Here is a 12,451-nt window from a genome sequence, read left to right on the forward strand (position 1 = left end):
GAGTTATATAGAGGGCCGGTTTATTTCATGTTGTCAAATATTGATGCATTTGGCGAAACAAAAAAGGCAAAAGAGGAAGAGGAAAATACTGCATGACTACTGTCAATAAAACCCTGGCAGACCACAGAGTCCTACGCAATAAAACACAAGAGCGTATCAAAAATCGTTTATCCAACATATAATATGCTATAAATGCCAAGCGAGGAATTTCTTTTGTCCCCCTGCTGAGGTGCAAATGACAGGATGACGGACGTCACTGGCCAGAGGTGTATAAAACTCCCACGGATCTCAACCTGGTCTTGTGAGAGCATGTGGTCTGACCGTGTGACACGTCCTTAACGTGAGAAGGTCTTTCCCCTAAACAGATCATGTGAGTGTTAGTTTTAACACAAGGTCAAAACAAGGCAACAGATGTTCAACATGGAGCCAAGTCTAATTCATAACAAAATGTAACAATGCATATTTGAGTTGAAAATCAAATGAAAAATAATATTAATGTATATAAGTATCACAGGAGAATTTTCCAAACATCTGTGTCTACTATTGAAAAACGCTTTTTCTGAGATGTAATATCTCAGAAATGTGTGTGGCTGCGAGTAAAATTGGTTATAACGTGTAAAACTGCACTTACGAAATAGTTTTCATCTCTTTCTTCTCGGCGTCTGGCCGAGCTCGGTTCAGTACTTTGAGGAAATCGGAGGTCTTGGCCCTCATGCGAGTGTGAATGTAGGCCTGACACGAGATAAACACACAAGTAAAACATCAGCTTTCCCAGCATTACAAAATCAATCAACATTATATGTTTTTATCTGACTTAAGGTACATATGGTTGAATGAGAAGTATGCAAACTGAGAAGCACACTACAGCGCTTTCTATGAGCTCTAGGGCCTCGGTAAACACAGTCAAGAGTCTTTCGATTGTCGGACTTGAACTGTGCAAAGAGGAGATTTTAGGGAGCGTCTCACCTTGGAGCACTTAATGTGGTAGTGCAGATAGTCCCGGAAGGTGTGGATGAGGTTAATGGTGTTGTCTCTGGTGTTGGCGTTGGTGTGTCGCGGAAACAGCACTGGAGAAAATCAGATCAAAGCACTTTAGGATCTGTGCTGAAATTTCTTTTTAAAAATACAAAAGGTTCCTATTTCTAGCTATAGCTACTCTCATTGCCTTAGGTTGAACGGATAAATAAAAAGCAGAACTTCATAAGAAGAAAAGTAAACACAGATATTTCCTAATTTGAAAAAAGTAGAAGCAGCGTAGTACTGGTTTATACAGTCGGCTTTGATAAAAGGGTGTGTCTGCTTTTTGCCCATAAAAAAGTGTGTACGATTGTAAAGAGGCTGATGTTTGCTCTCGTGAATGGAACACAAACACAGAGCACCTGTTACAGGTAAGTACCACCTCTTTGTCCTGGCCTCGTATCCATGGGTGACAAAAACTCAAATGAACCAGGAAAAATAAGACAAGAGTCTAGTCTGTTCTTTGAAAAGTCCTACAGCTAAAAAGAACTTTTCATTCTGTATTTACGGGTATATTCTTCCTGATTTTAAGTGTCTTTAAGGATTCAAATTTCATGCCGAGTTTGATGCTGAACAAAGGAACAGCAAAATCAGGACCTGCTAAACCACCTTCAGAAGGTCTCAGTTTGGACTGTTCACACAGACGCATTTTGGTACAAACCGAAAGTGATGTAGCCAATATTGTCTCCCACTGTAGCGTCGGTGTCTTTCAGTTCCAGCGGAGGCTCTCTGTGACTGAACAGCACCTGAGGAGCCGTGTGGCTGGCCCTCCTCCCCTCCTTAAACTCCTAAACACAGAAAAACAGATGTGAAGAGGCAGACCGAACCATTCAGAATGCAGTTGTTCGACTATTTCAACACCAGCTTCAAATGAGGCTCCTACTCTACTGTGGAAGTGTTTTACAATAGTTCTGTTATGAGTCTTTTGCTTTAAAATCGGCGTTACAAAATATCGCTGTTTTTGTAGGGATGCCAGACTGATCATTCATTATTAATAATCTTCTATTGTTCTACATAGGAAGATAATTGTTTTCAAATGATCATTATATACAACTCGGAGATGTAATATTATCTTAATAAAGACACTCAGAGAACATGTTTTTCTCTTTTTCAAGATAAGAAAGTTTTTCGTTATTTGGCGTCACAAACAGGACACTAAACTACGTTTTGGGAGAGAGACACTGGCTGAAATGAATCTACAGTAAGAGTTTATTTTCTTTATTAGGATCATTTCCCCAACAGCCGTAATAACAAGAGTTACAACCCAAGAGTAATGTAGAGAATCAAAAATGAGCTCAGAAGTTTTTAGTTCACTGTAAAGCCGCATAGTATGGTCCGGCCGTCTACGTAATTTTCGTTACATCAGGAGGGTCCGCAGTCATCCGCACACCCCGTCCGCGTGCAGCCCATTTTTTGAGACGTGACACGTACAACAGCGCATGCGCGAGAAAAGTGCTCTAGTCCACTAGGGGTCATTACACACACAGAAAGTGTGCAGTGTGTCGTTGTCGAAGAAGAATGATACAAAACCAACACGCTGAAACCAAGAACAGTAAGCTAAGAAGCAAATCCTTCACCATACTGTTTGGTTTTTGTTGTCTTGCGGTTTGCTCGGATTATTTGCAATGGCGAATGACTTCCTCTATCATTAGTTTGCAGTGGGTCTGTGAATGACGTGACTCAGCGCTGCCCTCTGATGGTCTGGTAGAGCACACATACTCATTTGTACTGCGCATGTGTCGAACTCGGACATCCGCGCTTAATCCGTGATGAGAATGCTCGATTAGCCGTACGGATGCGTTTGTGCGTGAGTCGGACGCGGAAAGTCAAGTATACCTGCGGCTTTACTGACAGCCCCCATGAGGATTTAATTCTGTAAATACACAAATGACAGCAGTGCTTGACAGATGGTGGTTTAACCTTGTCATTTAAATAAAAACCCATGACAGGAAACAGCTGAATTGCGAAACACCCGGAGGGCTTGTCTTTTAAATCGATAAACATACAGAAGAAACCTGGAATGTTTGACGAATGTGAGGATTACAACAGATCCCTTTACAGTACCTCAGTGTTAGTATTAAAAAAACTCAAACCTGCATGAACACTTTCCCGATGATGACATCATCGTCATCCTTGAACACTGTGCTGAAGACAACAGTTACTCTGTCTTTCTTAGCCTCGATATACCTGAAACAAGAGACGGGCGGACTTCAAACTATATGCAACAGGTTTTTGTTAAATAGGGCAACAAATCAACTTTCAATCATCTTTATATATTCAAAACGTCAAAGAAGGTCAAGAGAATGTAATGATTAATATAAAGATATGTCCATCTTAAAGATTATTGATCACGTTTCAAATATGCAAAATAGCCTAAAAACAATCTTTCCAAAACAAGTTTTTTTCAATATACAATAATGCAAATATTACAAAATGTTGAAGTCACTTACATAGACTCATCATCCCTGTAATGCACAACAGCCCTCTGCTCTCCATCACGACCCTCCTCCTGGAACTTAAAATACTTCTCGAAGACGGAGGCAAAGCAGTTCCTCTTCAGAATGCCTGCCTGGTGGATCACCTGTTCTTTGTTGGGCGGAAGTGCCTCCAGGTCAAAGAGCAGAGAAATATTGTACCCTAAAAAAAAAAATTGTAGTCAAATGTTGAGAAGCAAAAGTCATACAGTAAACAAAGAACAAGAAAATTGACCTACCGTCTTCTGGGGCCACAAGGAAATTGCCATAAACACGTTTAAGCAACTGAAAAAAAAAACACACGTCATAATGAGAGGAGTAAAACTTTTATGATATAAAACGCAATTTTCCTAAATTAATATTGAATCATAAAGCCCTCATGCTTTGTAACTATAAAAAATGATCAAATTGCTGTTTAAGAGTGTTTGTATGTGTAAAGCATAGACGGTCAAATAGGACTGGTAAACGGCCCCCTGTGTGAAGTTACAAGCAGTGGCTTGTTTCATTCCATGCATTTTTAAGATGCCATGAACGCCCTGTATTTTGTCTATTGTCACCTGTATTTGTTTGTATGTCGACGGAGTTAACAGACAGGATTCAATATATCAAACTACTTCATTGTTATCACAGAGCGTGTGCATGAGGACAGAAAGATGAGGGCCATTTCTGATTTGCATTGGTAGATCATTAGATTTGCATTAGCAATCCTTGCAACAGAAAGGCTGGATGGGGTTGGGGCATATTTTGAATGATAATTTGCATTGTCAGGAAAAAGGTCATAACATGAATGCCTATAAAAATCGCATAAATAAACTTATGGTAATAACTGTATGCCAACGCCAGATTAAACTTTTATACAATCAAAGTCACATCAGAATAAAACAAATGGACTCCATGTTTAATAGCATCATCACAGTCAACAAACAACTCTTCTCAGGTAGAGCTGCTCAAAGAGACAGTGTATTGATAAAAGTCTCTCCATACTGTAACGTAATCCTTATTACAATAAATCTCAATATTTATATATTTACTCTGAAACGGTTCAATAGAACAGATTCAATAAACCGGTAAACAATTGACTTAAAGGAAGCTTCGTAAACTTGGATGAAAATAGGTGTAATAACACCAATATATTAATGTTGCCTAAAGTGATACTCCCATAAAAATCATCATGAATATTAGCTACATCACTAAATTATATTCTAAAAAAATGATCCTGAAATGGGATAATGGAATAAAAGCGTCTCACTAAATAAGTTAAACAGTAGTTTAGTTCTTTTTTTAACATGTGACTTCCTCCATCCAAAATGAGTCACAGTCACTTCCCGTTTCACAGTGAAACCACAGAGGACATTTAACACCTTAAATGGTGTGTAGACACATTATAATTACCCCATACTGAATTATTACCATCACAGGACGGCATGAATAAAATGTCCAAAAGAACAATGTGAAAGCAGCTTCTGTCATATGTCAGGAAGACTAGACTGTAATTTTCATAACCGAGAGGGCAAGCAAGAATTTTATGCATTACAATTATCACACAGAACTATTTTGCAACCTACTAAGCCAATTGTGCAGTAAAGTGACGTTAAAGGATAAATCTTACGAAATCATACCTCATCAGCACCATGTACCTGCAGCTCCTTGTAGAACTTGAGAGAGATGCTGACCATTACTTTTGTTTTGTCTCCATTAGGGTTGGAGATGTGGTAGAGCACACCATCAAAATCTAAACAACAACAGATCTCAATGTCAATACACATTCTTAACATTGGTATTGCAAGCAGAATGGTGGTCAAAGAAATACATGTCTAGGCTGTTTTTACATTTAAAAGACAAAGAAAAACAATACTACTGCTAAGGTCATTTTCATTTTTAGCTTACCTGCAAAGGTAACTTCTACTGCTTCAGGCTTGTTCCTGAACAAATCAGAACATGGACACAAGTTATTGTAGTTTGGTAACAGGTAAGAAAAGCGGTCTATATAATTTTGTGCTTTAACCTTTCGTTTGCCTAATGCCAGCTTTGTGGGAGACTGAAATTCAGGTTATACTGTTCACACAAAGACTAATACAAGACTATTGTATAGCATCTTTTTCTGAATGTCTTGTTTTTTTCTATGTTAATATCATCTGGCGGTATTAAATCCATTATATCATGAACCACTCCTTTAGGTAGTATGTTCTGGGCCTTATTCCAGTAGGATTTAATACTGTTCTACTTGTTCCTATCTGCCAATGAACATCCCACCAATAGAACCCAACACGTTACCAGTAGATACTAGAGACACATTATAGTTCCCATTAAAGCCAATACAATTCCTATAGTAGCAATTAATTGCAGTGGAATTTCTGTGATAGGATTTTTTTAGCAGGGGAGTATTCGCACTGGCTAGTTTCTGTCATGCAGCAACATGCATTTGTGTGATGTGGTTGGATGTATGATCAGGAAGTGACTTCAATCTTCCTTGTGGCATTGCAAAATTCCCAAAGAGCAGGTTATCTTAAAACGACAGACGCAATGATCAGAATTCATTACGAGATATTTCAATGTAACGTTAATTAATAGGCTGATCATTTAATAGGTTAATCCCGAAGAGAGATAAACTGGTTTTATGTGTAACGTGTACAGCTGGACACACCCCAGTCATAATGCTTTACTGTACAATCAAAGGCATTCATTAATACCGACAGAACAAAAGCAATCGAGCATCGATGCATGCATTTTGTGTTGCTATATCCACGCACAAGAATCTATTTATCGTTTAAAGGCATGCAAGCATTGAATTGTTCATCTTTGATGCGAGTTCTGACTCAGACAGGAAGATTATCATCTTACCCGTTGCTCGCGCTGTCGAATTTAAGCGTTAGAGTTTCCTCTATGATCCGATTGTTGATTTCCAATAAAATCATGATGACCTGAAATAATGTTTAGCGGCGGTATGGAATTAAAAAATAAACGGCAAATGTTGCTTTTTCCACAATTCTTCTAGTCGTTTTGGTTTTCCTGACTTCCGCCTACTTCCGCATTCAATAAAAGGACCCACGGGCTGGCCGCGTCAGTGCCTGTCCATTTGTAGTAGACATTTAAACCGAAATACTTCGTTTCTATGTTAAATGCTGCGCTCATGCAATTTAAATGTTATGTTTAATTATTATATTATTTTATTATTTTATTTTAAAAGTCAATCTTGTGGATTTCAACAACTCTCGATAAGTTAATTTCCATAGCTGACTGACGTACACCACGTACTGAATACAGTACAGTTTCACTTCTGCCTACTATAATAATAATAATAATGATTTTTAAGTCAATTTTGTGTTAAAATGTCTAACCTGTTTAAAACAGGCTAGAGCACAGGCATACTACTAAATAATGCACAGTTATGATTGTTCGTTTTGTGCTCAAATACCAGCATATGATTTTAACACGATGATAGTGAGAATGACATGTTTTTTGCATTTCTGGTTGAACTGTTCTTTTACCAGGACATCTCAGTTGGGATCTTCATGCATTTTGTTGCATGAGTGACATTAAATAGCTCTTTATTTGTATTGGCAAGAGGCAAAACATACAGTGCCGTGGATTCCGAGGAACCACGATATGATGAATAATCACAGATAAATTTTGACCTCTTTCATATTCATGTCCCAGTGGAAAACCACTACCTTTTACACACACTGTAAATAAAGAGAACACCTTTTTCCATGCAGTCTATAAATGTGTTTGATCTACATTTTCAAAGCTCTGTGACATTCAGTTTTGCCTGTGAACCTTTAACATGGAACATAAAACATGCAAAATTCTGTCATTAAAACAAATAAATGCTTAAATAATTTACCTTTCCTATGCTTTAAAATAGGCTAAACCATCTAAAACAGACACAAACCTAAACGTAGAGCATAAGTAAAGGTATAACATTCTGAGGTTTCAGTCCTTTTAATATCACATTCCTTAACATCATACTTCCCAAAAGAGACGTGCCCCTTCCTGTCCTGAATACAACAGAAAGGGGCCTTTGTAAAAAATACCATTCTCTCAACTTGAAAATTCACACAAGTGTTTCACAGTGTGCTAGACCAATGTAAGGGGGGGGAAAGCTGTAAATGAAAAAGCTAAATGAAAAGTTAAAAAACCTAAACACTTTTTTGAATATTTGGGGGGGCTCTATAGGCAACGGGGGTGGTAACAGCCCTCTGAACATTTTAATACTATAACATGTTAAGAAAAATAAAATCATTCTCAAATGTCCATGTCAACTTCTAAATAATTGTTTATTATTATTATTATTATTAATAATAATAATAACAATACATTTATATCATAGCTTTCAAGGCACTCAAGGACACTTGAATACATTACAAAGGAGTACAGTGCACAATAAACTTTAAAATCACTTAAAGCTATTCTAAACAGATATGTTTTCAACTGGGAAACACAATTCTTGTCATTCTTTACATTTAAACGGCTGTGTAATACACTGACAGTTCTCATGTGATTAACAAACATGTTCTGAAAGATTTAAGATGGGTTGCTCAATTTCCCTTTGGTTAATGGTTGTGATAAGTGATGATGTGTGGCTCCTCATCTTTTCACACGTGATCAATCTTCTCTATATGCTGAAAGTCGCTCCATGTATTTTTTTCACATAAAGATTAGTTATTTGATTATGTACATCATTTTATTTCTCCAGAAGCTTCTAGTTCTTTGATCCTTTCCACATTCAAGTCTTTTATTTTAATTTTTTTTTTACTATTTTTATAAACTGCAGAATAGAGACTACGTGTAGCCTATTATTTATTTATCCGCATTTTTCTTATTTGAATTTTTATTTTTGCGTAGTAATTTACACACTCTAATAAGACATCATATACATTTTTGTAGGATCACAAGTGCCACATATGATTCTTAGTTTTACTTTGATTGTTTTGATCATGTTTACATCCTACATTGAACACGAGATGTTGATCTTGTGACACTAAGAATGTTTGAAATTTCCCCCATCAAACATCTCTGTGATGTTCTGCTTTCTTCTGGTCACATAAAAGCAACATCATCCAGCATCCTCAACTTCTGCAACCGCCACAGATTTTTGGATTCATCCATATGAAGCGTGTCTCCTATGGAAGAGAAAATGCTTTCTAAGACTATTCCACATTTATCCTTAATATAGTGTTGAGTTCTTAACTAACATTTTTGTTGGAATGGCACCCTCTGAGTAACCATCAGTCTTAAGCAAACAGGATATATCAACATCACACCAAAGGGTATAAAAGAACCTTCATTATACAACGCAAACATCTGTGGATTCTCATATGCGGCATTATCATATGAAGCAAGTTGCAATGACTGGTAAGACCAAATCATAATTTCAAAATCATTTATTGGAATAAAGTTAATACTTTCAATTCTGATTTTTAAAAATTCACCAGCGTTGTTTGTTTGAAAGGTCCTGTGGTGTGACAAATTATTTTGAAAGATCTTTGTAAAGATCTTCCATCGGTTACTTTTTGAGTTTTTAAATGAAATCAAAACCCAACAAATGTAATTATAATTTCAATGAATAATGCAATAATGAAAGAGTTTTAAATTAGAACTTAAACATTTTTATTATTATAGATATTATCTCTTAATTTGGTTTTAAACCAGCCTATCATTCAATCCCTTTCATAAACTACATTAATTTGCAGAATCATATTTTGTTCTGTCTTATTCATTAATGTAACCACTAATTTACCAAACATTTTTTGTTTTTGCTGACTTCATGCTTATTAATTAAACAGTGTTTACAGATCCAAACACCTCCCATCACATAGATGACTTCAGTGACTTCTACTATGAAGAATTCAACGACAGTTATCTCCAAAACATCAGCGACTTTGATTTGGATGAGAACACGCTTATTTGTTCACCCATCACTATCGCCGATGCGGTCAACATCTCATTCTGTGTCATCTACGTGCTCATCTTTCTGCTGGCTGTACCTGGGAATCTGATCGTGGGCTGGGTGATCGGCTCAAACAAACGAGCCCTTTCCTCTTCGGATGTCTATTTGTTCAACCTGATGCTTGCCGACACATTGCTGGCTCTAATCTTGCCCTTTTCTGCGGTGTCTGTGGTGCACGGCTGGGTGTTTGGAGATGCCATGTGCAAACTGGTTTGCCTGGTGAAGGAAATCAACTTTTACACCAGCATTCTGTTCTTGGTGTGCATCAGCGTGGATCGCTACATGGTGATCGTGCGCGCCATGGAATCCCAGAAGGCTCAGCGGCGACTGTGCAGCGGCGTCGCGTGCGGAATGGTCTGGGTTTTGGGTGGCGTGCTCTCCTTGCCGTCACTTTACAACGAGAAGTTTTATTCCAAAATGGGCAAACAGACCGTGTGTGCGGAACAATTCGACGTGAACAATGCCGACGAGTGGCGACTGGCCACTCGTATCCTGAGGCACCTGCTCGGCTTTCTGCTTCCTCTGGTGATCATGCTGATCTGCTACAGCGTGACAGTGGCGCGCCTCTTGCGTACGCGGGGTTTCCAGAAGCAGAGAGCCATGAAGGTGATAGTGACTGTGGTTGTGGCGTTCCTTTTGTGCTGGACCCCGTTTCACGTTACCACGATAGTCGACACGCTGTTGAGGGCCAAAGTTTTTCAGTTCAGCTGTTCTACACGGACCTCTGTGGACGTCGCCATGTTTGCTACGCAAAATCTAGGCCTCGTGCACTGCTGCGTGAACCCGGTGCTGTACGCTTTTGTGGGGGAGAAGTTTAGAAGGAGATTTATGCAATTACTCCAAAGGAGAGGAGTGCTGGATCGCTTATCAATCTCTAGATCGAGCAGGTCCTCTTCTGTGCCACTACCATCGGAAATCACCTCGAGTTTCCTTTGAGCTGCCGATATGATGGACTTTAACGTTTGTGAATGAAGACAAACTGACTTGTTTAGTTGGTGTTAGCTCTTGATAGAGCTAAGGCCATGGGTTCCATCCCTGGAAACCTATAGGCCTAACCGTATATCACTTAGAAGAAAAATGTCCGGCAAATGCATAAGTGTAATACCCTTGCTTGCTTAATTTTCAACACTGTTGTATTGGATATGTCACAATGTGTTGGCTCCCTCTAGTGGTCAGAAAGGGCATAGTCATTCACATTTTAGGAGAGTGGCCAGAAGTGGTGCAAAACCTCACTATATAATTACAATAAGTTACATTAGCTACCGCCTACACCTACCCCAACCATAAACCTAACCTTACAGTAATAAAAAATATTAATCGACTGTTTTCAGCGTGACAAAAATGATGCGTGTTGAAGTGCGCATGCCCAGTGGAGGTAGCTGTATCCGTTCTAGTCAAAACAGCAGAGAGAAATGGAAAAATGAGAAAATGGTTAAATTTGGCAGATGCTGTACATTGCGGCACACAGCAGTGGTAGGCTATAAAGAAGTGCTGTTCTAACGTATTTGAAATGATACTTTCATTAATAAACATTTCGGTATAACATTCAAATACGGTAGAACAGCACTTCTGTATAGCCTACCACTGCTGTGTGCCGCAATGTACAGCACCTGCCAAATTTAACCATTTTCTCATTTTTCCATTTCTCTCTGCTTTAAAGTCACCATGAAACGGAAGTTTCAATTGACTACTTTTCCGTATCGTGACGTATATCTGAGTGAAACGGCTTCTGAAATGTGAAAAAAATGTAGGGCGGGGCGTTATTTTGCCTTTCGCTTTTTGATTGGTTTGTTGTAAGTTGGGCTTGGAGGGGAGGGCTAAAAATGCCTGGCCATTGGACACTCAGTAATAGTCCTACTACTACCTCTTTTTTGTTGCTGTACGTCATGTGGTGAAGAGTTGTTGTTGAGAGGGGGAGAGGAGCTTAATGTTTTTGATTAAAGATTACAAGTGCAAATTAATTTTGAAAAAATAATGGTGTGCACAGATAAATCATTTATAATAATCACTGCAACACTGTGTAAAACACTTAGAATTTTCCTGTTTGATTTCATGGTGACTTAAGTCTCCCCAACCGGAAACTGCCGAGGGTTCTGAACGTGAAACGCGGAAGTCACGCATGCATATAGCCCATTGAAGCAAACACTATTGCTGTCATCGTTATAAGACCACTTTGCAAGATGTAAATACTGGTCCACAAGCACTTCCGGTTTTTATTTATTTATTTATTATTATTTCTAATCTTACATATGTAATTAAGTCTTAAAGATATTTGTTTAACATTTTAAATCTATTAAAAATATTCTGTTGGTCGTATTGTGTTGAAACGTTAGAGTAGTGAACTTAAGAGTTCAGATGCAAAACCCTCTAAATCAGTGGTTCTCCCCCACAAGGGGGCCCCAGCTGACTTCCAAGAGGGCCTCAAGATGACCAATATATTAAAATTAGACAAAATTAGCATTGAAATACATTAAAAACTATAAAAAAAACTTATTCTTTTGGCCAATTTTATAGTTAATAAACGTTTTTTAGTTAGCATTAAGCTCTAAAATATTTTATTAGGTAGAATTTTTGGGGGGGGTGTGGAAGGGGGACCTTTGAATATTATTGAATACAATGGGGTGCCTTGGAGTCAAAAAGGTTGAGAACCCCTGCTCTACATGCCACCGCTGTCAAAAATGAGATTAGGATGTTGAGTGAATGCTCTCCAAGAATTGGTCTGCTGACTGTCAGTAGGCAATGTACAGTTTAAAACTGTAAGGTAGGCTGTATGGTGTTTTTTCAAGAATATGTAGACTACTTAAAAGGTCATTGTTTTTTTTATGTATTGATGTATAGTGTATTTTTTAAAACATTTATTTAAGAAAATAAATAAAAAGTCTCTTTCTCTTGACATGGATATTATTAATAAACGATGTAAATTAAATGTTATATATATTTATAATAAGAAGACCACAAAAAATAAAATTTATAGTCAATGTATTCATTTTAAGAAATAACATGCAGCAGC

General features: G+C 37.9%; 2 protein-coding genes across 3 annotated transcripts; one reads left to right on the forward strand and one right to left on the reverse strand.

The window, feature by feature from the left end:
- Positions 1-3: 3 nt before the first annotated feature.
- arpc2 (actin related protein 2/3 complex, subunit 2) lies at positions 4-6,532 on the reverse strand. The gene is made up of 10 exons (XM_057336559.1): positions 6,333-6,532; positions 5,379-5,413; positions 5,111-5,223; positions 3,731-3,776; positions 3,468-3,654; positions 3,111-3,204; positions 1,679-1,805; positions 967-1,067; positions 632-732; positions 4-357 (listed from the first exon to the last, which is right to left on the reverse strand). Exons 1-10 carry the CDS (start codon positions 6,404-6,406, stop codon positions 336-338), a joined length of 900 nt encoding a protein of 299 aa, XP_057192542.1. The 5' UTR covers positions 6,407-6,532; the 3' UTR covers positions 4-335.
- A 1,657-nt stretch (positions 6,533-8,189) lies between these two features.
- Positions 8,190-12,451, forward strand: LOC130555867 (C-X-C chemokine receptor type 1). Of its 2 annotated transcripts, none has more exons than XM_057336397.1 (2): positions 8,190-8,846; positions 9,278-12,451. In XM_057336397.1, the coding sequence occupies exons 1-2, from the start codon at positions 8,810-8,812 to the stop codon at positions 10,375-10,377; spliced, it is 1,137 nt and encodes a 378-aa protein (XP_057192380.1). In that variant the 5' UTR covers positions 8,190-8,809; the 3' UTR covers positions 10,378-12,451. The 2 variants fall into 2 exon arrangements, with proteins under 2 accessions (XP_057192380.1, XP_057192381.1); XM_057336398.1 differs by having other exon boundaries at positions 9,287-12,451.

The sequence above is a fragment of the Triplophysa rosa genome, linkage group LG6 (assembly GCF_024868665.1).
Source record: "Triplophysa rosa linkage group LG6, Trosa_1v2, whole genome shotgun sequence".
In the NCBI taxonomy this organism is placed as follows: Eukaryota; Metazoa; Chordata; class Actinopteri; order Cypriniformes; family Nemacheilidae; genus Triplophysa; species Triplophysa rosa.

What these genes read in the sequence shown, in the direction of transcription:
- arpc2 (XM_057336559.1), bottom strand. Translation starts at nt 6,406, where the DNA reads ATGATTTTATTGGAAATCAACAATCGGATCATAGAGGAAACTCTAACG. An exon ending in CCTTGTGGCCCCAGAAGACG is followed by an intron (nt 3,655 to 3,730) that starts GTAGGTCAATTT and finishes TTTTTTTTTTAG; the next exon opens with GGTACAATATTTCTCTGCTC. An exon ending in AAAGAGATGAAAACTATTTC is followed by an intron (nt 358 to 631) that starts GTAAGTGCAGTT and finishes TGATCTGTTTAG; the next exon opens with GGGAAAGACCTTCTCACGTT.
- LOC130555867 (XM_057336397.1), top strand. Translation starts at nt 8,810, where the DNA reads ATGCGGCATTATCATATGAAGCAAGTTGCAATGACTG. An exon ending in GAAGCAAGTTGCAATGACTG is followed by an intron (nt 8,847 to 9,277) that starts GTAAGACCAAAT and finishes TTAATTAAACAG; the next exon opens with TGTTTACAGATCCAAACACC.